The sequence below is a fragment of the Lytechinus pictus genome, chromosome 11, assembly GCF_037042905.1.
Source record: "Lytechinus pictus isolate F3 Inbred chromosome 11, Lp3.0, whole genome shotgun sequence".
Lineage (NCBI taxonomy): Eukaryota > Metazoa > Echinodermata > Echinoidea > Temnopleuroida > Toxopneustidae > Lytechinus > Lytechinus pictus.
In genome coordinates, this window is record NC_087255.1 from 31,988,154 (window position 1) to 32,013,186 (window position 25,033).

Here is a 25,033-nt window from a genome sequence, read left to right on the forward strand (position 1 = left end):
TAACAGTGAGGCAAGCAAAACGAAAAGAGTATAAATTTATGATAAGAAATGTCCAAACTCTATATGATCGTACACTTGTTTTTCAATTATGGTAACAAAACCGATGTCACCGTGGTCCATGCCCTCCTATTAAATGGTGCCGCCAATGAATATGATGAACAACTTGATTGGAGTGTGTGAGTGTATGTGTGTGAAATCTCTATCGTCATGAAACCAAATAAAACATTTGAAAAGACGGTGTGCGTGTGCGCGTTGGTATTTGTTTTAAAGGGTTGCTACCAGTAATGAGCCTAAATCTTTGAGTTGCGAGATATTGGGGCAAACTTTATAACAAGTTGCGAGATAGCAAAGCGAGCGAGCGAGCAAAAATTATGACATTATTTAAAAAAAAATCAAATTTTGTGATAGATTTTGACATAATATTCAGAAAAAATATAATGTGTCACCTCTTGTCTCTTTTTAGGGGGGGGGGGCAAGCATCCCCTGAAACTCCTCTGATCTGTACTCCACTGGTTGCTACTGTTACTGCCGCCTCCCCACACCACCATTCTGTAAGACTTTTTAATTGCATTTTATTACCTTGTATCGATGTTGACTGATCAAGAGCAAACATCGTGCAAAAACAGAAGGGCGACTGATGGGCATTCAAAATTAGACTTCAAACCCACTTGAATATTCTTGATCAATACGGTGATTTTCTTTTATCTCCATTTATCTTCAAACATAATTATATTTGTCAATGTGATATGGTACGTGGAGATTTGGCATGAGTAGGATCATCAAGATGGGATTTTTAAAAAAGAGATGTAGAAGAAAAATATATATAAACGAGATAGACTATACTTATCAACTAGGTAATAGAGCGATGAAGACGGAGAGATGGAGAAGAAGAGAGAAAATAGAAAGGGAGAGAGAGAAGGGGAGAGAGAGAGAGAGAGAGTGGGAAGAAGGGGGGAAAATTAAAGAGAATTTGAAAGAAAAAATAAACGAAAATCGAACGAGGAGGTCAAAAGAGCGAAAAGGGAGAAAACGATCGATCGAGGGATCAGACAATATAAATGAAATGATAGAGACAGGCAAGGTACAAAAATCAAACATGCGAAGACCCTGAATAGCATCATAATGAAGTTCACGTGGCTTGAACTGAGACTAGCTGATATTGACAAAGTGCTCGTGTTTCTGAAGCAAACTCTGTTTGATGACCGTCATCTTCAGATTGGAACATACCTTGGTTGAGAGCGCACCGTAGTCCATTGAGCACCACATCGTAACACTGCCACATCCGAGAGTTACACTTAATTCGAAGTCGATCTCGACCACCTAAACGAGGATGAAGACCTTGTTGCTCGCAGTAGTGGTCATTCTGACCATCTCTTCAGTTAATGGCCAGGGTAAGTTACATTCTCAGTTAGATAAGAAAAGTTTAAGCTCAATGAGGTTGAGGAGAAGCAATGAATTCCTCCAATTTCCCGGCCCAAAAACCAATATTTATCCTATTTTAAACCCTATCAGAATATAATGATGTCGGCTCATCTCGGCTATAAGTTCCATCTATAACAATCGAAGATTTATTTATCATAACTTCGTCAAAATGAATCAGACAAAAGACCAAACATTGTAAAGCTTATAGAGTCTCCTCCATAATCTGTTAAATGTAGACAATAATCATCCACGCATGGATGAGATAAACAACAGAAAACGTCTATATTCAAGAAAACCATGAAAGAGGAGACTCCAAGTTTTACAGTGATAATAAACCCCTTTTTTCTTACTCCTATTTTGATCATAATTATGCTCTTTTATTTCTCATCTCACCCTCTTTTGTGATCTTATAATACAAAATTTGGTGCTGTATTAAATGCATTAATCAATCTAGCTTCTTATACAAATTTTCAACAAACAAGAAAACCAAATTTGAAAGGAATATTTGAAATGCTCTGAGAAGAAATAAAATGGAGAGCGAATATCAAAAAGAGTGTTTTGGGAAAATTGCAAAAAGACGACAGAAAAGTCAAATATTGCATTTTGTTTGTCACACTTACTATTTGATATGTATCTAATATTCTCTCTTCTTATACCTAGTTGTCAATTTTTATGTTAAATTTTATTGTATATCATGCGGTTCTTTGGTTTAATGTACAGTGATGATGTAAATAAGAACATACAAATAAAAAATAGATAAAAAATTATACACAGCTTGTTCAATTTTAAAAGATATAATTATGTTGGTGCTATTCAAATGGCAGTCAAAGGGCGTTGGAAATATAAAGCAAATCGAATTGAAGCTTTGAATATGATTACAAAGGGTACAATGATCGTTTTAACATTCAAAGATAAAAATATTAGGCATAATTTGATCCCAAATGGAGATGAAGTTTGGATTAAATCCATGTCCACAATGGGAATTAACTTTCACCAGTACTCACTAGCGTACCTACAGGGGGGGGGGGGCAGTCTGCCCCCCCCCCTGACGAGCCACAACCCATGCAAAGGACGTATCCCTGCCCCCCCCCGACGAGCTTGAAAGACCTTTTTTGCCCCCCCCCCCCCCTGATGAGCTTGAAGACCTTTATTCCCCCCCCCCCCCCCCCTGAAGAGCTTGAAGCTTTTTTTTTTTTTTTTTTTTTTTTGCTTGTCAATTTTTTTCGGGTACGAAATCCTTCATTTGTGATTGAAGACCTTTTTTTTTTTTTTGCTTGTCAATTTTTTTGGCGGACGGTTTTGCACCCCCTGTGGAAAATCCTAGGTACGCCACTGCCAGTACTAACTGATCAGAGCGTTTTGGATTTAGATGACTTCTTTTTTGCTCTAATTTGATATAAGTGAATAAAGTATCAGTATAGATTTTGACTTGCACATTAATTCTTAAATTGATCTAAGTAATATCATTTGAACCTAAAAAAAATTGAGAACTTGCTAATTTCATATGCATAATTATGCCATATAACTGCCAGGAATAAGGTTATGTGCATTTTTTTTAAGACAATAATTGTTCAAAATCTGTCTAGATTGTTAAAACACCTAGTTTATTAAGAGAAAGCCACACATCATCGATTGAAGGGCTGTTTTGGTTCGGCAACTCGTTTTCTCCTTCAAAAAACCGCGTTTACTACTTATTCAGATCCTTCACATCTGCAAGAAACAATGAACATGATGAGGTCCGTAGACCTTATCTATTTTTTCCCCTTTGACTGTTTAAAACGCCGCTAAGAACGAACAGAACGGCTATTTTTCAAATGGTAAGCGGCGTTTGAAGACGGTTAAACTCGGGACCGCCACGAGAAGCCACTTTTTAGGGGGTGGTATGCTTCAGTTAATCATAGATACCATTAATTATTAACAGGATCAAAACGGTCTATATGGCGGGGCATGGAAAATCGCAAAGTAACCATAAAATCCGCGTCCAGGGGTCCGTTGCAGAAAGAGTTACGTTTAAACGCAAGTCAAAAAATCAATCGCAAGTCCCAAATGCGCTGTTGATTGGTTGAAAATCAAGTTGCGCATGATTTTTAGAGTTGCAATTGATTGCAACTCTTTCTGCAACGGGCCCCTGACCAAGCGTCGAAAGTGTTCCCCGCGTTTCGGGTTCAGGCGTCGTCGACGTCTTTCGGGAAAAGGGTTGCTTTTTCAGTACCATTTACAATGGCAATCGCCAGTTCGGCATTATGGGACGCCTTTTTTCACCCACCCCACCATTTAGAGTTGCTAATTTGATTATGCAATGCTTGTGCAGAGGTGAAATTTAATTGATAATGCATATTTTAATACGAAGTAGTAATGAATTTTTAGAGATTTATAACTTGCTTCAGTAAGCATCGGATTTTTTTTTAATATGAACTGTATCCGTGGCGGATCCAGGGAGGAGGTCAATTCGCCCCGTGCCCCCCCCCCCCTTGAGAGCCATAATCATAATTTTTAATGTAGATATATGCCGTTTTTACCCAAGTGTGTCCCCACTTTTGAAAGTAAGGATTTTTTTTTGCTAGTCAAATTTTTCGCAGACGAATGACCTTCAATTAAGGTGAAAACGTTTTTTTTTCTTTTTGGGCTTGTCAAATTTACATCGGGAAAACGAATGTGCCCCCACCCGTTGGAAAATCCTGGATCCACCCCTGAACTGTATTAGTACATGTTTCACAGTCATGTTAGCGGAGAACATCAAAGTAGCCGATTTCACTACCTACGCAAGGACTCAAAACTGGGACCTGGAGTTCCGGTCCTAGAGCTCCCCCACCTTTTTCAATAAACGTGTACAAAAATACAAAAAAGATACCATCTGATTTTATTATTTGTTTTTACATTAGACCCGACATTAGCCCCCCCCCCCCCCCCGGCCCCCCCTCCCACTGTAAGATCCGCTCCACTAGCCATTAGGGTATCAAATTAGGGGTTTCTCTTTTCATGTCCCTTTGGTCGCAGAATTAGAGCATAATTATCCTTCATATTACTTAGGGCTAAGAGTGGCTTATCTTGTATGTTACGCAATTTAGGGTTGCAAATTTGGTTATGCAGATTGCGCCGTTTTATTTCGGGTAGATCTCTAATGTTTTTGGACACGGGTGGGTTGCCCGGTGCAGCCAATGTGGCGAGTGACCCCCGCCCCTCTCTCGCGGGGGTGGGGCACTTGTGCCGCAATGTTAAATTGGTGATTATCCCTTTGAAAAATCACATCCCCTTGTCATTTTAGTACTAAAGTTAAATAATTCAAATCAAATTAGATGAATGTTCGAGTTTTACTCAGGTGTTCATAATGTGACATGCATGGACACGAAAATAAAGACATGATCTTAGCTTCATAGAAACGGTGATCATCATGTATTGATTGAAACGAATGGGCATGTTCAAGGATATCATTTATCATCAAGGTGCATTTTCAATTGTTACGAAATAGTAAATAAATACCACAGTGTCCACAGGGTTGAGCCTCTTATGTTTACTCGAGACAAAGTACAGTCTTGAATAAAGTATACTCCCGTCCTCGTTCTGATCATAAAATCATAAAAAATATTTGAGTTAGCAGTTGGAAGAAATAGATATGCAAAGAGGTATCCTCCCCTATTGAGTCAATATTTGATCCATCATAAAGAAAACGTGACATGTTTATGAAATACATATGGTTTACCTATAGCTGCTGGAGAGAAGAAGAAAATGAAAAGAGAAGTAAGAAAAAAAAAACGGAAACAAAAAAATATCTAGCAAAGGATTAGGAACAGCGACGAAATTTGGTGAATATCAGAAATGTAACTAGGGAGTAAAGAGATGATTGATCGGTTGCCAACAGCATATAAAGGATCACCCTCACAACTAAGGTGATGATGTTGGTGATAATAATAATAATTATTATTATTATAAAAATTAATAACAATAATAATAATAGTGATAATAAAAACGATGATAGTGATAAAATAGAGAAGCAATTATTAGGCTTTTGCTCAATGTGGAAAACTTCCCCAACGACAAACGCGACTATTGAACGAAGTCAAAAGAAAGTAATCATTGTTAATAGTCTTGCTCGGCAAAACAAAGCGTACATAGAGTTACACATTACACCCAAAAGTATCAGTTACCTAATGCCTCTGAATGACATGCAATACAGCATGAGCTTCTACCATGAAATAACTCGAAAAAAAAATTATTCCAAGCGACTGGGTCATGGTCTACCAGCCTTTCTACTCCATGGTTATTAGCACAATCTAGATTTCTTTATTGAAATATGATCAGCAGATCAGGGTCTCATTCCCTTTCACCGATATATTAAAAAAAGGTATTTCTTTTCTACGTTCCATTGTGCCCTGCACTCTCTCGCTCCACTGCGAGTATGTGCTGGTTAATATTATACAGCATTTGATATCAACAAAAACCTATTGTGTGGTTATGCAAAAAACATGTTTAGAAAGCGCAATTGCACTTTGGTCATATTTGAATTCGTTCATTGTCAGTGTGGAAAGTAGAAGGCGTGCAAATACTGGCCTCTCAAAAACGAGGGTCGCCAAGTCTTTATATATTTTCTTAATTCTTCCTCAGAACATGCCGCGAAATCGTGCAAGAAAGGGACTTTGGCCTTTGATCTTTCTTCTCTGTACCAAACACAATACTTCTGACGATCACAAATTAGTCAAGATCTGCTTTATAGGGCGTCACTGTCACCTACAACCCCCCTTCCCTCTGAATAACTATCCTTTTTCGTCTTCTCTTCCTATCTCTGTGTCAGGCCACAACCGTTTCATCTCCTTACACAGTAAAAAAAATAAAAATCACGCTGTTTAACCCGTCACTCTAACAACAATTTTTTTTACTTTTACACAATTGTTTAAGCTTTACGTTTTCAACATCTTGTTAAAAAAATCAAACATTGCACAATTAGAGTGACGGGCTTAAACAACCTGCTTGAAATATAAAACAGCGATTTTACGGTGTACATCGCTCATTGCTTTATTTCTCTGTTCAAATTAATAATAATTTAATTCATTTAATGCCCCGCCCCCTCTCTCTCTCTCTCCTTCCCTCTCAATTTCACCATTCTCCCCTCCCTCCTAACTCATTATCTTTGATCTTTTATCTTTAATCTGCTATAAGCATGGACGACCATTTCCTGATTTTTTGTGTCCATCTATATAGAGGGAAGGGAAAGAGATGACTCTCTTCAACAGGCTCCTGTGAAAAAATTAAAAATCAAGGGAGCTACGTATGTCTCCCCCTCCCGTCTCTGGAATCGCCGCCAATGGTTATAATTATGTACTTCCATTGAGAAATAACCTTAATTGTTAACAAAAGACCTTGCCCCCCTCGATCGGTTTCTAGTCTGAATGCCTTCTGCATCTCCCAATTTTTTTTTTGTTTCCCCACAATCGATTTTGCCGCAATAACTCAAATATTGACACGTTCTGGTGAAATGCTACCTAAAACAAAGAGAAAAAAAAAAGAGAATGCAAAGCTAATAATCGTAAAGAACCTGCGAGTAATTGTGGTTCTCTATCCTTCTGCACCCCTCCGGGGGTCACACCCCTATACAGTCACAGAAGGAAGTTATATCCGAACGATTCTAAATCTTGTTTCATTAATTCGATTGATGACTGTCATATCAAGTCATATTCACCACCAACAATAAGCTGGTTTGGGTAGAAATAAACGTAAACAAAATGCACTGCAAGATATGAAGGGTCTACCATTTTTCATTTCACTTTCATAATAAAGAAGTAACCTTGTGGGCCGTACAAATGAGGGATTCGTGGAACTGAAAGAGCAACCGCGTAGCCAGGATTTCATTTTGGAGGGGGCGGTAATCGCACGCGAAGCGTGCCAACACTTACAGAGCGCGCGAAGCGCGCTCCCTAGGGGGTGGGTGCAGGGAGGGGGAGTTTCCCGCGCGAAGCGCGAAGCTTTTGGTGTTTCATAAATTAAAATGAAAAGGAGCCGTCTCTCTTGTCTCTAGTACCTATATCACCCCCAGTTCAGTTGACAATATTGTGATTTTGAACCTTTTTTTCATGAACCTTATTTTCAAAAGTGATTGTGAGCGAACGCATAAAAGAGGAATACAATGGAGGAAATTAAAATAATAACCCCGCGCGAAGCGCGGAAGCTAAAGCGTTTTTTCAATTTTTTTCTGCCATGAAAAGGGTCCCGATAAAAGGGTATTTTCAAAGATATATTGAATACTTCCCTTGGAAAGATCATATTTGATTACAAACAATTTAGCGACAGTGCATAACTCGCAAAACAGAGGAGAAGAAGTGTATATGCCGGGAGGAAGATATTCCTCCCCGCGCAGAGCAATGAAACTCTGAAGTTTCAAAGGGCGGACGTTTCATCAAATTCAGATATCTCTAATACCCCATCGGGTCTAATTCGATTGATTTTCTAAGATTATTGAACTTCATTACAAGGAAAATAGTGCGCAAAAAGTTGAAACTTCTGTGATTCATTGAAATTATATAAAAAGGATGCCTAATTTCTTTGACTTATCCTGAAGCGCTTCATTTTGAATTATAAAGAACCCTAAGTGTCATTCAAAATTTCAAACTGAGTGCGCAAAACAGGACAAGAGATGAATGTGCAGGGAAATGACATGTAGTTTAATAGAATATGATAATAAATATTGTACTTTTTTATCTAATACGACACGAATTTTATACCTTCCTTTTTTTAAATTAGGAACCTGTTTGCCCCAAAATTATGGTTGATTAGTAATGAGCTGAAAAGCAGGAGAAGTTGACTTTATGGAGGTGACGGCAGAAATTGATATAAAGATTTTACCCGCCCATGGCCGACCCGTCCAGAAGTTGCGCAATCAATTAAAAAAAAAAAGATAACTTCATATACTTCGGCCTAACCTTACTCTAATTCCATGCCCTAATCTATACATTTGAACTTTAACTGGCAAGAAACACATATAGCTGAGGTGGAAAAGCAGAGTTAGAGAAAGGGTGGGGAAACAATGGAGAACTTCAATATTATCATTTAACCGCGCGCCGCGCGGTAGCAAAATTCATATATAAATTTAGAGCAAGAGAGAAGGAGTTTCTCTTTTGAGAAAAAAAATAAAGAATAAAAAGAAAAAAAAACACAAAGCTACCTTTCTTCCCTTTCCTCCCTTCCCTTTTCCTTTTCTCCCCTCTTTTTTCCCTTCTTTTTTTTTTCTTTTTGGGGACGTTTTTTTTTGGGGGGGCGACCGCCCCCACCGCCCCCCCCCCCTGGCTACGCGCCTGTGAAAGAGGGATGTATTTCAACTCATAATAGATTTGAAATAAAAAAAAACATTTTCACCATTAATATAACAACAGAGGAAATTATGATTTTATATAAAATCAATTACATTCTTGGAGGAATAGATAAAATATTCTTGACGCATCAGTGCCTTCATTAGCCGTCCAAAAAATAGGGCCTCCATCAAAATAATGAAATCATGATGATCATAAACATAATCTCTGTACCGGGCTCTATACACGCGGTGTTGTACTAAAAGAAATAAATCCATCAAAACTTGTAATTATCATTACCCTGGTGCAAATAAAAATATGCTCAAAGTAAAGATTACAAAGCAACACCGGCGTATCTAGTTGGAGGGGTGGGGGCTTGGGGCAAAGAAACCGACGAAATTTACAGCACGACTCAAGAAAAAAGGAACAGAAAAAAAGGAGGAAAATTGTGAAATGTGATGTTTCTTTCTAAATATTTCCCCTATGATATACATGCAAAAATACATGTATGTCCTAAAATGTTTCAAATGTTCGCTCGCTTGTGAACTTAAAGGGGAATCCAACCCAAATAAAAACTTGTTTTTATAAGAAAAAGAAAAATCAGACAAGTTGATAGGTGAAAGTTTGAACAATATTGGACAAACACCAAGAAAGTTATGAATTTTTAAAAGTTGTAAATATTGGTAATCACTATACTCATGGAGACTTCAAATTGGCCGCATATGGTATGTCATAGTGATGTAAGGCAAGGACTACTCTTCCATGTACTCCAATACATATTATGGCTAAAATGTCATTTTCCCAAAAGTTTTACTTCAAATTATATTTTTCTTTCATGAGGACACTAAACAATATACTACCTGGGTTATATTTATATTACTGCCCCAGGGGAATGGGTACCTAGGAGAAAACCACAAATCCCTGATAATAAAGTACATGGCCTATGGGAAAGTTGTCCTTGCCCCTTGTCATAATTTACTTACCCAGTTGCCAATTTGAAATGTACATACTATTAGTGATCTCAATTTTAAAGCAGCTATAACTTTCTTATTGCTTGTCCGATTTCTTTCAAACTTTCACCATTCTGTTTGATTTATTTTTCTCCTTCCCAACAAACCATTTTATGGCCAAGGTTGGATTCCCCTTTAAAGAAATCTTGCCCTATATTCCATATTATATCCCCTCATGTTTTCTTTGCCTGAATACGTGACATAAAGAGACTGCATAATCATAACAGGAAGTATGTGGTTCCAACTCTATATCGCATCTCTTGATTTGAAGTACGGTTCAGAAAGTAAACGCGATGACCAATTAAGTTCATTGTTGCATCCTGCTTTAATATTGTCTAACATAGACATTCGACCAATCAGAATGGTTGTTTTTCATTTGTATTTGATTATAATTCTTATAATCTGCCTATTGATTTTTATTCATTTTTTTGTTACATAACAGCTGTGCCTACCTGTGATGTTTCTACAGGCATTTCCAAAACGGAAGTGAGTATAGAATTTTCTTGGTTTAATTTTTATCATGTGCACATGTTCCTATCTAGCATAGCATTTTTCATTTATTTCATATTAAATCCATGCAAAAATAAATAAATGGAATACTCTAAACTGTAAAGGCTTTGTTTGAAATTTTAAGCGCGTTTTTTGTAAGCCCGTATTTTGTTTAAACTCTATTAAAAATATTTGATCATTGTTTAAATGGTTAAAGTTTGTAAACAACTTGTTAAATACTATAAACAATAGTTGTTAGAGTGACGGGCTTAAACGATGTGCTTAAATTATGGAATACACTCTAAAAAAAAAGGATTGGTCAAATTACCATTATCTTAGTTAATAATGTGTCTGACCGAGTTTCTAAACAATAATTTGGTCAATTTTTGGCATTTTTCTTGGTCGGATTAACCAAGAGAATTGTGATTTTGACCAATCTCTTTTAAGAGTGACTCCGTTCTCCCAGTGGGCCGGCCCTACATAACCGCATTATCATCAGTTCTTCTTACAGCAATTGCTGAGCCTGGTCTACGAACATAATTATGACGAATTGTATTTTCTAATACTAGGGTAATATTAAGATCATTCATAAATAATTCCTGTTATTTTATTCCTTGTCCTATCTATACAGTGTGATGAATACGTCGCTGCTGGTGCCATAACTGTGACATTCGACGGCAAATCCGACGTAAGTATAAACATTTATATTCTTTTTGGTTATGATATTTTATCAAACAATGAAAGAAAGAAGGTATATACAAAAGCGATACGTCCATAACGAGTAAAAAACATGGGTTTTATGCACGTGGTATAAATATTTTTTTTAAATTAAGTCGTATCGTCTTCGTTACATGGGTTTCACGGTTATTAATCACAAGATATTATATTTTATATCAGATTTTTAAAATGACTTTAACATATCAAAAAAATAACGTTCATAAGAATGATAATTTTTCTCCTCCCAAACTACAAGGAAACTTGCTCAGAACTCCGATGTGATTCAGATGTTGAATATCAAATGGTTTTATTGTGAATTGATCCATATTTCGTTCGCAAATTATATATATAGTACATTTCAAAGGCTGTTTTAAACTGCCAACTATGGATGACATTATACTCAAGGATTTTCCCGTAATGAAGGACAATTATCTCTCATTCGATAATTCATTGAAATCTTTATCTTTCGTCTATATTGGGTTTTTTTTTAGGCTTTAACTGATGTGGAAACGGAACTCTTCAAAGAAGTCATCGCTAACGTGACCAACGACTATGTTTTCCTTCCAGTTTTGTAAGTAAAATTCTGGTTGGTATTTCATAAAGCTGTTCGTAAAGTTACGCACGACTGGAACATGTTCTTAGGTCATAAATCAACTTCATAGGGATATCACATAGCACAAAAAAGGATCACCAGTCGTGCGTAAAGTCATTCGTATCTTACGAACAGCTGTTATGAAACACCCTCTGGGCTACAGGGCCTATAGGGTACACAACTGAGCAAGAAATAGCTAGGTCATGCTTCTTGATATGGGGAAAGGGGCAAAAGTTTACATAAGTACAAGATAAGAAAAAGGTAGAAAAGGGTCAAACGTCAGAACTATATATGGAAGCACTTTCCCGTTAAAAAAATGCGCCAGTGCACCTCCCCCCCCCCAAAAAAAAAAAAAATATACATATATATATACACAACAAAAAAAGTAAGTCCCCCTTAAACAAACATCAATAATTTCCGAACCAATGCGAGTTTTTAATATATTTTTACATGAGCGTGTAGGTAATTTTATAAGCTATCTTCTGAGTAAATGTTATGGACATATTTTACGTCATGCTTCAGTGAGCACCGTCAGAAGGCAAAAATGTCACTTTTCAAAAGTCACAAGCCAAATATCATTACTTTGATTCCATTTTATTGGAACTAATTCCACATTCTCATCATGAAAAATAGTCAGAAGGCTTGAAAAAAGGTACTTTCTAAAAGACGATACAACTTTTTTTGGATAAATTTCACGGTTGAATAAACACAAGTCCAAATTTGCTATAATTAGATTTTTCACACATTTCTATAAATAAAAATGATAGAATATGATGACAGTTATTTTTTAGAAGAGTATCTTCAGCAATATTCATCGATTCACGGTTCAATAAACATTTATTAAATACAAAAATAAGATTTTCAAATATCATAGGCATATATTGTTTCATTTTGGTAACTGAAAATGACCTTTTCTCAACTGTTTCGTTATGTTCATGACCAATTAACATGCTTCAATGATTCAAAGGCGTTTAATTAAACATTCACGCTTGAATGAACATGTGGAATGTGATTAGCTCTTTTTTACGTTATTGGAAAAAATGCAATTTGTAACTATGGATATCTGTCACAAACCTCCATGCATAGTTCATTTGATTTGATTTTTATGAAAATCCCGATGTTTAATGCATCAGTGAGCACACAATATTCGAAAATTATGCAAATAAGAAGAAAGTTCAAGGCCTTGGCGGCTTGGTTATTTGGAATGGTTATTTTGGTGTGCGCGCCTTTTGGATATAGTGTTACTCTGAAGCCATGTGCGAAGTTTCATGAAATAACTGTTGGCAGAAGTAACAAAAACCGTCCATGAAACAAACCCTCATTTCATATTTGTTAAAATTTTGAATTCCTCTCTCATAGACTTGTGTACATTATCATTTATGGGTGCATATGTTTAAGAATAAGTAACCCCTTTTTTCAAGGCTGTCTTTAGCAATGTCATTTGGCAGTAATGTTTATCAACCCATGGGCAGAATTCTGTGCAAAAATGAAATCGATTTGTTTATTTATGGATGAGTGAGCACGCATCAAAGTGGGAAAATTGGTATTTTCAATCATTTTAAAGGGTAATAAAGTGAATATTGGGGGCAAATTCGGTTTGAAATGTGACTTTAATTGCTGTGTTTTTATCATCCATCATTTCTATCATCACACAATTTCCGAACTTTAACAGTTTTCATGGTTGAGCGAGCACATTCGAAAACTTAGGAATGAATACTCTTTACACTGCATAAATGTATTCTTTTTCTAACAATTTCTCATGATCAGTTTAATTTATGGACAAATCAGTGGTGGATCCAGAATTTTAAAATGGGGGAGGGGTCTATAATCGGGGGAGACACCAACATTTTCAAATTTTAACATGATCTAACAAGTTGTAGAGGATACTACCATAAACTCGGCCCTATGATAATACCTCACAATACAGGGGCCGCGGAACGGTTTTCAAAGTGGGAGAGGGGGGGCTGACCATGCAAAAAATCACAATCGTATGGTCATTTTTACATTTTTGTACATGCTTTTGGAAAAAAGTGGGGGGCTGAGCCCCCCCCCCCTTCCGCGGCCCCTGCAATACATTCAATCACTCAACCATGAACATACGATATTAAAATTGTGTGAAGTGGCTAAATGATGGATAGTAAAACAGCATAACACCATAAAATTCACCTAAAAACAACTTTTGCCCAACTTTGTATTTGCACAATCTGAAAAACGACTCTTGTGACTTTAAAAAATGGTCATTTTCAATTCAATCTTTAATCACTCATGCATGACTCAACCGATCAATCTCATTTTTCACCAGGAGTTGCTTAATGAGTGTAGAAAACCACCTACGAAATATATCTCAAAATAATTCCGTTCAAAAATTACAGCAATTTGATTTAGGGGGGAATGACTTTTTTTGTTGTGTATATATTACATTTTTAAAATTCTCTTTCTTTTTCTAATTTGCTCTGAGGCAATGTGAGCATCTAATTATAGTTCATTTCAACGGCATTAAGGCAAAACTTTATGCGGTAAACAAGATTACATCCATACAAATAAAATTCAATTAATATCAGATTCAGATTATCTTATTTAAATGGTGAGCGGGAAAAAATCATTAAAATTTTCAATTTTTAATATAACATAACATCTAACATTTTATCTAACATCTTTTTAATGATATTTTCAATTTTGACTTTCACATTTCAGAATGTGTTTCTTGCATGTTTATCATCCCCTCCCCCCTCCCCCCCCCCCAAAAAAAAAATATTAATAAATATAAATATCGTTACTACCCTTTTTACTTATTCAAATTAGCCCAGAGCATGTGATCATCGTGCAGCGTGTTCGTAACACCGCAACCGATGAATTCGGCCTTGTGTTCTTCGTGCGTAACCCATCCCTTTCCGAGTTCATGCCCGTAGCACTCCGCAGGCAGGAGCTATACCTGATGGTGAAGCTAAACAACGGTATGATCAACGAATATCTTGGTCCCGGTTTGGCCATCACTGCCCAGGAGCCCCCATCTTCGTACCCATTGGCTATTCCAGCTTGGGCGATAGCTATCATTGGCTATGTCGGGCTGATTATCTTCATCTACTGCATCATGGTGTTGACTAGTGATTGGAGAAGGTATGTGGGCGAGGTTTAGATGGAATGCAAGGGATGGCCCCTCCCCCCCCCCCCCACCACTTCCTGAAAAAAAATCCCCAAATCACTTGATGGTGGTCATGATGATGACAGAAATCATAATTATTATTATAATAATGTTCGATATAAATAGAAAATCATTACTTCCACTACTACCAATAGATATAACAATAATGATGATCATGATCATAATAATAACAATAAATATAATGATAATAATGATAAAGTGCTTAGAGAAATTCTAATAGATGCTATATAAATATATTGAATCATTATCATTATAAATCATAATACATATGATAATAATAATGGAGATGATACTAATGCTTGGAGTAATAAAATGGCAATGATGATGAGCCCAGTGAAAATATTGTTATTAAGACATCACACATGAACTATTCCCCAATACAAGTCATAGGTATTCCCTATTTGGGGTGAAACACAAATTTGTCTAAAGTCACGTTATGTGCCTATTTACGAATCAAGCAGGAAATGTCCAGAACAAAAATATTTTTATCATCAGCCTACTTTATTCAATTCTGTTTAGTACTATGTACTCTATTTCATCCCGATAGGAAAAAGTCTGAAGAGTTTGAGGCAAGTCTAGAGAAGGAGTACTATAACAATACAAATGGAGTGACTGCAGCAGGTGATGAGATACCAATGAAGAAGATACCAGCTAACAATGACTACCAGGAGATTACAGAGACCAAGAAGAATGATGGACTGTCCAAGATATCCATAGGAGTACAAACGCCTCGTCATGTCGCTGTTCAGGTAAGGGAAGACCATCAAGCTACCATTCATTCTAACATGGGGGGCATTTTATGAAACAAATTGTCAATGACTTTTAAAGCTAACAAGGAAAAAATATATCAGTGGAAAATCACTGACTGTTTATTTCATAAAACACTCCCCAGTTGGCTATAAATAATAGGTTTCTTGGCAATCCACGTCAAACCACTAGTGATGAATATCTTATGGGTAATAGGTTTCTTGACAATCCAAGTCAAACCACTGGTGAGCAATATCTTATGGGTAATAGGTTTCTTGGCAATCCACGTCAAACCACTAGTGATGAATATCTTATGGGTAATAGGTTTCTTGACAATCCAAGTCAAACCATTGGTGAGCAATATCTTATGGGTAATAGGTTTCTTGACAATCCAAGTCAAACCACTGGTGAGCAATATCTTATGGGTAATAGGTTTCTTGACAATCCAAGTCAAACCACTGGTGAGCAATATCTTATGGGTAATAGGTTTCTTGACAATTCAAGTTAAATTATATGTCATCAATATCTTATGGGTAATAGGTTTCTTGGCAATCCACGTCAAATCATAGGTGAGCAATATCTTACGGGTAATAGGTTTCTTGACAATCCAAGTCAAACCACTGGTGAGCAATATCTTATGGGTAATAGGTTTCTTGAGAATCACAGTTAAACAACAGGTGATCAATATCTTATGGGTAATAGGTTTCTTGACAATACAAGTTAAACCATATGTGATCACTTTCTTATGGGTAATAGGTTTCTTGACGATACAAGTTAAACCAAATGTGATCAATATCTTATTGGCAATAGGTTTCTTGACAATCCAAGTTAAACCATATGTGATCAAAATCTTATGGGTAATAGGTGTCTTGACAATCCAAGTTAAACCATATGTGATCAATATCTTATGGGTAATAAGTTTCTTGACAATCCAAGTTAAACCATACATGTGATCAATATCTTATGGGTATTAGGTTTCTTGACAATCCAAATTAAACCACAGGTGATCAATATCTTATGGGTAATAGGTTTCTTGACAATACAAGTTAAACAATATGTGATCAATGTCTTATGGGTAATAGGTTTCTTGGCAATCCAAGTCAAACCACAGGTGATCAATATCTTATGGGTAATAGGTTTTTTGACAATCCAAATTAAACAATGGGTGATCAATATCCTATCAGTGATAGGTTTCTTGACAGTCTATGTCAAACCACAGGTGATCAAAATCTTATGGGTAATAGGTTTCTTGACAATCCAAGTTAAACCACAGGTGATCAATATCTTATGGGTAATAGGTTTCTTGACAATACAAGTTAAACCATATGTGATCAATATCTTATGGGTAATAGGTTTCTTGACAATCCAAGTTTAACCACAGGTGATCAATATCTTATGGCTAATAGGTTTCTTGACAATACAAGTTAAACCAAATTTGATCAATATCTTATTGGCAATAGGTTTCTTGATAATCCAAGTTAAACCATATGTGATCAAAATCTTATGGGTATTGGGTTTCTTGACAATCCAAATTAAACAACGGGTGATCAATATCCTATCAGTGATAGGTTTCTTGACAGTCCATGTCAAACCACAGGTGATCAATATCTTATGTGTAATAGGCTTCTTAATGAATGAGATCAATGCCATAATGGACAATTCAAGCCAACAATAGGTGAACAGGTGAAGTTACTCAATAATCCAAATAATATCAAATAAGATTCTGGAGCACAAGGTTTGTGAAACAATTACGTGACCTCATGGCAATGAGGTTTCTTTGCGAGCATTTCAATTAATTCCATATGTAATCAATGTCTCACAGGCATATGTTTTCAGTTGTGACAGTTCAATAATTTATACTTCAAAACTCTATCTTTTAAAGATATTGTATCAAGACAATTGACCAGTCAAAAAATTCAGATCTTATATTTTGAGGGATTTTAGGTTTGATTAAACATGTATATCATCCATTAATTTGAACAATCCATACTCCAAGAGTCATTTTTAGACACAAATGGCATTCATATATGCCAGAAGGGAATTTCTGTAACTCCATTAAACACCTATAATCAAAATGTATGGAATTGGGTTTTTTTTTTAAAATGTCATTCCAGGGCAACCATAAGTGATCGAAGACCTATTTTTAGATATATCTAACCCACCCTTGTTTTCCACATCTATCCCTTCTAGGTTGACCCAGATGATATAGTAGGTGGTCAGTCTTCGCCCGCTCCGAGTCAGACAAGCACCACAGAAGTGGTGATCGAAAATGGCCATTCCACGATCGATGACGAACCTGCATACGACTCCCCAGATATTCCAGACACTGCCCCCATCGTTACTCATACAAATGAAGGCGACGCCGATAAAGAAGCCGATGATGCAGCGGCGGCTATAGAGGGCGCTTTAAATGAAGGTTTTGCAGAGGATGAAACGGACGTTGCTCAACCTTCCACGAACCTCTAGCTTTAGCTCAAAAACAGAGAAAGATCTCTCGTGTGATGTGACGGAAGGTGACCTGACCTCAGATCGACTTGACCTTGGAATCTCACATAGTCTTTGCACTTTAAATTTTTTTTTCTTATCTCTGTCTTGTTAGAATGACGATTTGATAGTTATGATATTATAATCAGCCTTGTAGCAGTTTGATGCACATGACACAAAGTCACTCTTTTTTTTTTAAAGAGAATTTTTTCCCTATATACAGCATGAATTATTTGATAATAGGAAATCAACAAGATTAATATTAATTATATGGATAAAGAATGCTTAGCAACATAAAAAATATCAATTTGTAACATCTCATTCCTATTTCTTTATCTCGCTCTCTCTCTCCCTTTCTCTTTATATGAACTCTCTGAATTCCTGTTGTCTATGTACTAGGTGTATTCAGTTTCAGTAGGCGAATCCCCCCCCCCTCTCTCTCTCTTTCTCTCTCTCTGATTATTCTCTGTCTCTTTCTCTCTCTTTCATTTAATTTTTACTCTCTCTTTGATATGCAAATCTTGATGTTTTCATGTCTGATGAGGGGAAAGATTATCATAACAGAATGACAGGGAAGGAAAATCAATTATATGCAGCATAGATGATCCTGAATTTTTCTTTATGATTTTGTCCCAAAACTCTTGCCAGCTATTATGAACTGTGGAAAAGGCGAAGATGATATACACATACCACAGGAACATTCAAGCATTGATTAGTGAATAACCATCACATTTGGCTTGTATCAACAATGAAAATTTAAAAGTAGTACAGAAAGCTCTGTCGTAGATAGAGAATCAAACATTTTTGGTGAATATGTGTGTTTCATAATACGGTTCCATGTCATTGCTCCGAAGAAAAATCTGCAAGTTAAGCCAAACTTAAAACCCAACGTCCAAAACGAAATAAACCCCAATCCTAATCTTTACATGATTCTTAACCAAAAACTTCAATCGTAACGCTACCCATGTACCCTCTGAGATACTTAGACCAGAGCAAATGTCACATGTCGTGTCACCCATAATACCTCATTTTGCCATCACTCCAACTTTGTACTCGGCACCATGCATTAATTGGTATTTCTCCTTCAAATCCATTGCAACCAGTTTTCCTGGAATCTCATTTATAAGTTCTACCAATCAATTCTTGTTCTTCCCTGCAGTGACATCCATCTTATCAGAGCCCCATTGAATAAGTCACTAGTATCGTAACTTTCATAAAATCCTTGATTTTGATTGGCTGTTGGGTCATGTTACCATAGTAATTACCATTGGAAGGCAAAGTTACCAAAATCTGATAATAGTAACTTTTGTGCAACGGGCCCAGTTCTCATTCACACCCCATGCTATTTTGTACATCTCGGGGAAAGTTTCAAGCAGCCTCTTGTGATGTTGTTGGTGCATGAATTATGAAACACACAAATGGTATTTATAAACACATGTAGACAAAGGGAAATATCTCAAATGAAACTATGGTCCCACAGTGTAATAATAGACATGCTGATTAATACCCCTGAAAATGATCAAATAAATTGCATTAAATTAAGCTTAATTGTCATTACGTGTGTTTTGTGAATATTGTAATTTGTTGTGTCATAAATATGGTACATTCTAGATATAATACAAACTATGAAACAACCGCATCCTGAAGTTGTTTTGTTTTAACAGAAATGTTAAATATTTTGTACATTATACAAAAGACTCTGCTTAAGTCGACCTTGCATAAATTGGACAATCAGGTCTATGACATTTGCTCTGACGACAATTGCTCCGATGGAAAATCTCCATGTTTAGCCAAACATAAAACCTGACCTCCAAAACTAAACCCTAATCCTTATCTTTACACTATTCTGAACCAAAATCTCTATTACAACCCTAACAAATCAATTTGTATGCCTTAACTCTAATGTCTTCTGACAAATGTCGCAGGAGCATATGTTGTGTCACTGAATAATCACCAAAGTCAAAACATGTTTCCAGACCAAAATATGCAAACATATATTATTTGGCTCTTCTAAGACAAATTTTACCGATAGAAGTTGGAAAGATTCTTGTGTCCACAACATATCCTACTGAGGTAGATCAACCAGTACATAGCCAGTAACGGATCTGTTTGTTTTATCTTAATCAAAAGCGTAAAGATGAACTTTATGTCAACTGGATAACAAAGATGGCACATGATGATGGTGATGATGATGATGGACATTATGGCTATGAAGATGATGATGATAAACAATAATAATAATGATGTTCATACTAAATAATAATGATACAATTATGAAGATTACGATGACGATGAAGTTGATGATGATGATGATAATAAAAAGACATAATCCTCACAAAAGTCACCAAGCCACAGAGAGCTCAAGATGTTATCAATAAACACAACACTAACTTTTTATAGGTACAGACATAATCTTTCTTCGATTTCTCTGTCTCTCACACTGTCTATCCATCTCTCTATTTTGGCTCTGTCTCTCTCTCCCTCTCTCCCCCTCTATCTCTCTCTATTTTGTTTCTTTGCTCTCTCCTCTTTCTGAGCCTCTTTCTCCCTTACATTTCACTCTCGTCCCCCCTCATTTTCTTTTATGAATATCTCCGTTTGTCAATTTTGTCCTTCAATGAAATATGTCAATATGCAACCAATGAATCAAATTTGTATGCCTTATCCGCGACTGAAATAATTTAATATCTGATCTTACATAGATGAGTATAGATATATCACAACAGCTAAAATCGAAGGGTCCAGTAGTTTTCTTAACATGAATTTAACATGAAAAGTGCAGATTAAACTATCATCTACCATCAAACTTGGCGAATTAATTCTGAAATTGGTAAGACTAGAATTCATAGTGTTGTGTAGTCACAATCGAACCACCATGAATGTGCATCATTTACATTCTATGAAATATTCAAAGCAATTATAAAAGAAATGTTCATAGTTCTTAATAGAATATTTAATAGCAAGCCCATTTAAGGGCATTTGTTATCTAACCTAGAGATGATACACACAGAATAGTAAGGATCAAATCAAAATAATAACATTTGATAATTATCATCAGAACAGATCTCTAGATCAATTATAACATTAAGTCATTTATTGCCTCCTATTATCAGACCAGATATCGAGATCAATAATAACATTATTACATCATTTATTGTCCCTCTACTTATGGGTAGTTTCAAAATTCATGATAACCTTAACATGTCTCTTCTGGTACTGGCGCCACTCCCATGAAATATATACCTGGTATTCACATATTACTTGTTTAAATGGTGGCGTTTTACGCCACATTGGACCTCACGAAGCCCATTGTTATCGTTGACATAGAAGACAGCGTTGCAGCTATTGCAGAAGTTGGACCTATGATGGGAAAGAGAAGATTGAGAGAAAGATCATCACACCTGTATCACAAGAATTTAAAGGGAGAAACCATCCCTTAGGAAAAGTTGTGTTGCAAAAATAGCAGAAAAATAATAAAAAATATTGGTGAAGGTTTGAGGAAAATCGTTCAAAGATTAAAGAAGTTATTAGCATTTAAACTTTGTGACTTCTGACATCATATCCAAGCAGCTGCCCCATAATGTTATATAATATAAAATGCATAAAATTCATATTTTGAATGGTTCCTGATGACTCGATAATTCATAGCTTTCAGAAATAATCTTTTATTGATACACTGAAGGTATAATAAAAACCATTTTCACTATTTTGAGAAAAAGACATTTTGTAGATTTTTTTACCATAAGATATGTGGGAAAGCTGCTCGTACATGACATCATAAATAAAATTCTGATAACTTTTTTTTTTCGATGGATTTTCCTCAAACCTTCACAAATATATTTATCATTTTTCTGCTATTTTTACAATAAACTATTTGTTTATTCATACTTTTCACCTAAACAAATTTGACTTAAAAAACAATATGATATATGCATTATAGATAGGCATGAGATAAAAATCTGAAGTTTAAAGAATGCCACATGCAAAGAATGATCTTCCTTCAAGAATAAAAAGGACAATAAGAATGTTAGTCAAATGTGAATACTTACACACACTGCGCATCTGGAAAGTCAGGACATGTTGCAGATAGACATGGATCTGCGAAGCAATTAGCCACCGTACAAGATGGACATTCACTAGGCTCAATACACCTGCCGTTTTGGCGAAGATAACCCTCCTCACAAAAACATCCAACATCCTCTGGTCCACCAAAGACAGTAGAGAGTAGTGTGAAAAAGGGACACACCGGGTCGGAATTGGGAACCGCGATCTGATAGACTTCATTTTCCGTGCACTGCGCTGCCTCTGGAAAGACAAAACATATTGGGGGTGATCTTTTTCACCTGATTGCTATTAAAGAAAGCATGAATGCAGTTATAAAAATTTGGCAATATTTTGTAAGTGTATGTCAGACCCAAAAGTGCTATAAAAAAAACCCATGAATTTGTTTACAAATCCAATGCATATTGTGCTTTAGCCAAAATTCCATTTTATCCGACTCTAGACATTCAGTAAAAAAAACTGTGATGTACAAGCATGTATCTATTTCTGACAGGGGTTGCAGAATCAGCAAACACTATCATGATGTGTCACTGTTACCTATGTAGCTTCTGTTTGTTGAATGCATGTAGTCAGAATATACAGCATATGGAATATATTGCACATTTAACTTTTGAATAAAATTTTCAAATTCTTTGATAATCTAATCACATCTTCATTCTTCCTATGCGTACATAGGCCAAATTTAAACATGTGTTTTTTATATCCTTATGTGCCATTTCTATGCATGAATTCATAACTCTCATATGCATACACATGAGGGCATTTTCACGGTAACTGACATTACACGGCACAATGTTTTCACACCTTTCATTGTGTGTATCTCTAAAACAACAAATGATGGGAGTTTGCTTTTGATAGAGTTAATAAAGTGAACCTTGCTGTATACTCTGATACTAAGTTTTCCTATGTAACCACATTTTTTTACGCATCAGCAAGCAAATATGTGTGCAAATATGTGTCGGTAACTGACATTACGCAAAAGGACATGCAATTTCAGGGTGTTCATTAAAATTGAAATATCTCATGTCCCTGAGTAGATAAAGTAATAATTTGAATATGTAAATATACCTTCGTTACTAGGTTAACATGTGTCAAAATATTAAACATTTTGTTTTTGTACTTTGGGGGCTATGATAATTTTTCCACAACCATGCTGGTAACTGACATTACGGTAACTGACATTACACTTAATTTGCCATAGAGATAACACATGGAAGTCAAATGTGTGGAATCATTGCATGCAGGGCTTCACATGAAAGTGAGCTTGATGTGGAAGTATACCCAAGTTTCTAGGAACATTTCAATGAAAAACTTTTTTTTTTCTTAATTCCTTTCTTTGATTTGAACATTTTTATAATTACTTGTCGGTAAATTATGAGGCGCCGAATGTACCAATATTATATAGAACAATTATTTGTTATATAATCATTATTTATTAAATAATAACTATTATTTATATATAATTTACATTTTATTTGTAAATAACTACTATTATATAAAATATCATTTCTAATTATTTATATATAATTCCAAGTAATACTTCATTATTTGTAAATAATAATAGTTCGACATTCCATTATTTATAAATAATGATTATTTGTTTTTCATTATTTATAAATAATGATTATTTGTTTTTCATTATTTATAAATAATGATTATTTGTTTTTCATTATTTACAAATAATGATTATTTGTTTTTCATTATTTATAAATAATGATTATTTGTTTTTCATTATTTATAAATAATGATTATTTGTTTTTCATTATTTACAAATAATGATTATTTGTTTTTCATTATTTATAAATAATGATTATTTGTTTTTCATTATTTATAAATAATGATTATTTGTTTTTCATTATTTACAAATAATGATTATTTGTTTTTCATTATTTATAAATAATTTGTTGAGTTTTCCATTATTTATAAATAATGATTATTTGTTAAATAATGAAAACGTCTACTTCATTATTTATAAATAATTTTTTCGAGTGCACCATTATTCTCATTATTTATAAATAATCATTATTTAATGTTCGAGTTTTCCATTATTTATAAATAAAGATTATTTGTTAAATAATGAAATATCTACTTCATTATTTATAAATAATAATTTTGTTTCAATATCCCATTAATCATTATTTATAAACAATTTTTACAGTTTGCCATTATATACAAATAATCATTATTTATATACAAATAACCATTATTTATTAAATAATGCCATTATTTATTAAATAATGCCATTATTTATTAAATAATGCCATTATTTATTAAATAATGGAAAACTCGCTATAACATGCAAATGTGGGACTAGACAGCTGGCAGCCGTCTGTTTCGAGGAGTTTTTTAACATTTTTTTATTTTTTAAATTTCTCCTCATACACAGACGGCTCGCTAGCGTGCAGCCACCATTAGGGGACTTACAATGCAAAATCCCCCCGTCGGGGCTCTTCAATTTTTGTCTTTAATGAATAAAACTTTTGAAAATTAATGCGACCAAAATGCAAATTAATATTCCCTCTTGGCATTAATTGCCAAAAAACGGGGAAAATCAAGTTAAAAGGAACAAAAACAGTGACTTACCTCGGCTGTCGCCCAACTTCACTGCCCTGTTTTATCCGAACTTAATACACATAAACATATGGCCATTGAGTCCCCTGTACAGATCGCGCTAGAACTTCGGTCTCTGTATTTGGTGAGTGAAGCCAACGGAGTTCAGCTGAACAACCAACATAACAGAGACCGAAGCTTTTGGTCTAATGTGGGACCGCCCATGATATGAATATTCATGATGCGATTTCCTTTTTCGTGATTTTTCTTCACAAATTTTTGTCCATTTCCTCTTCATAATGACATTTCTTGAAGCAATTTTCTAGGGATATGGTCTGATTGTAATATTCTTCATTTTCTATATAACTTCGTCTTCGTAGAAATATCAAAAAGTGTAATTTTATACGATTTTTCCTACAGTTCACAATCCCCATAGGCGCGCGTGTACGGTAGGGACAACCGGTGAATCGACGGAGTGCTCTTCATCGAAATACTACGTTGGTTGGTCCCCGGAAGTGGC

General features: G+C 35.3%; 1 protein-coding gene and 1 long non-coding RNA gene across 2 annotated transcripts; one reads left to right on the forward strand and one right to left on the reverse strand.

Moving 5' to 3' along the window:
* The first annotated feature begins 751 nt into the window (after window positions 1-751).
* On the forward strand, window positions 752-19,443 carry LOC129272138 (uncharacterized). The gene is made up of 7 exons (XM_064106360.1): window positions 752-1,391; window positions 10,152-10,195; window positions 10,830-10,886; window positions 11,407-11,486; window positions 14,310-14,624; window positions 15,218-15,419; window positions 17,608-19,443. Exons 1-7 carry the CDS (start codon window positions 1,331-1,333, stop codon window positions 17,881-17,883), a joined length of 1,035 nt encoding a protein of 344 aa, XP_063962430.1. The 5' UTR covers window positions 752-1,330; the 3' UTR covers window positions 17,884-19,443.
* A 1,106-nt stretch (window positions 19,444-20,549) lies between these two features.
* On the reverse strand, window positions 20,550-24,622 carry LOC135155906 (uncharacterized). The gene is made up of 3 exons (XR_010295042.1): window positions 24,547-24,622; window positions 21,951-22,206; window positions 20,550-21,261 (listed from the first exon to the last, which is right to left on the reverse strand). It is a non-coding gene; the product is annotated as an uncharacterized LOC135155906 (long non-coding RNA).
* Window positions 24,623-25,033: the final 411 nt, after the last annotated feature.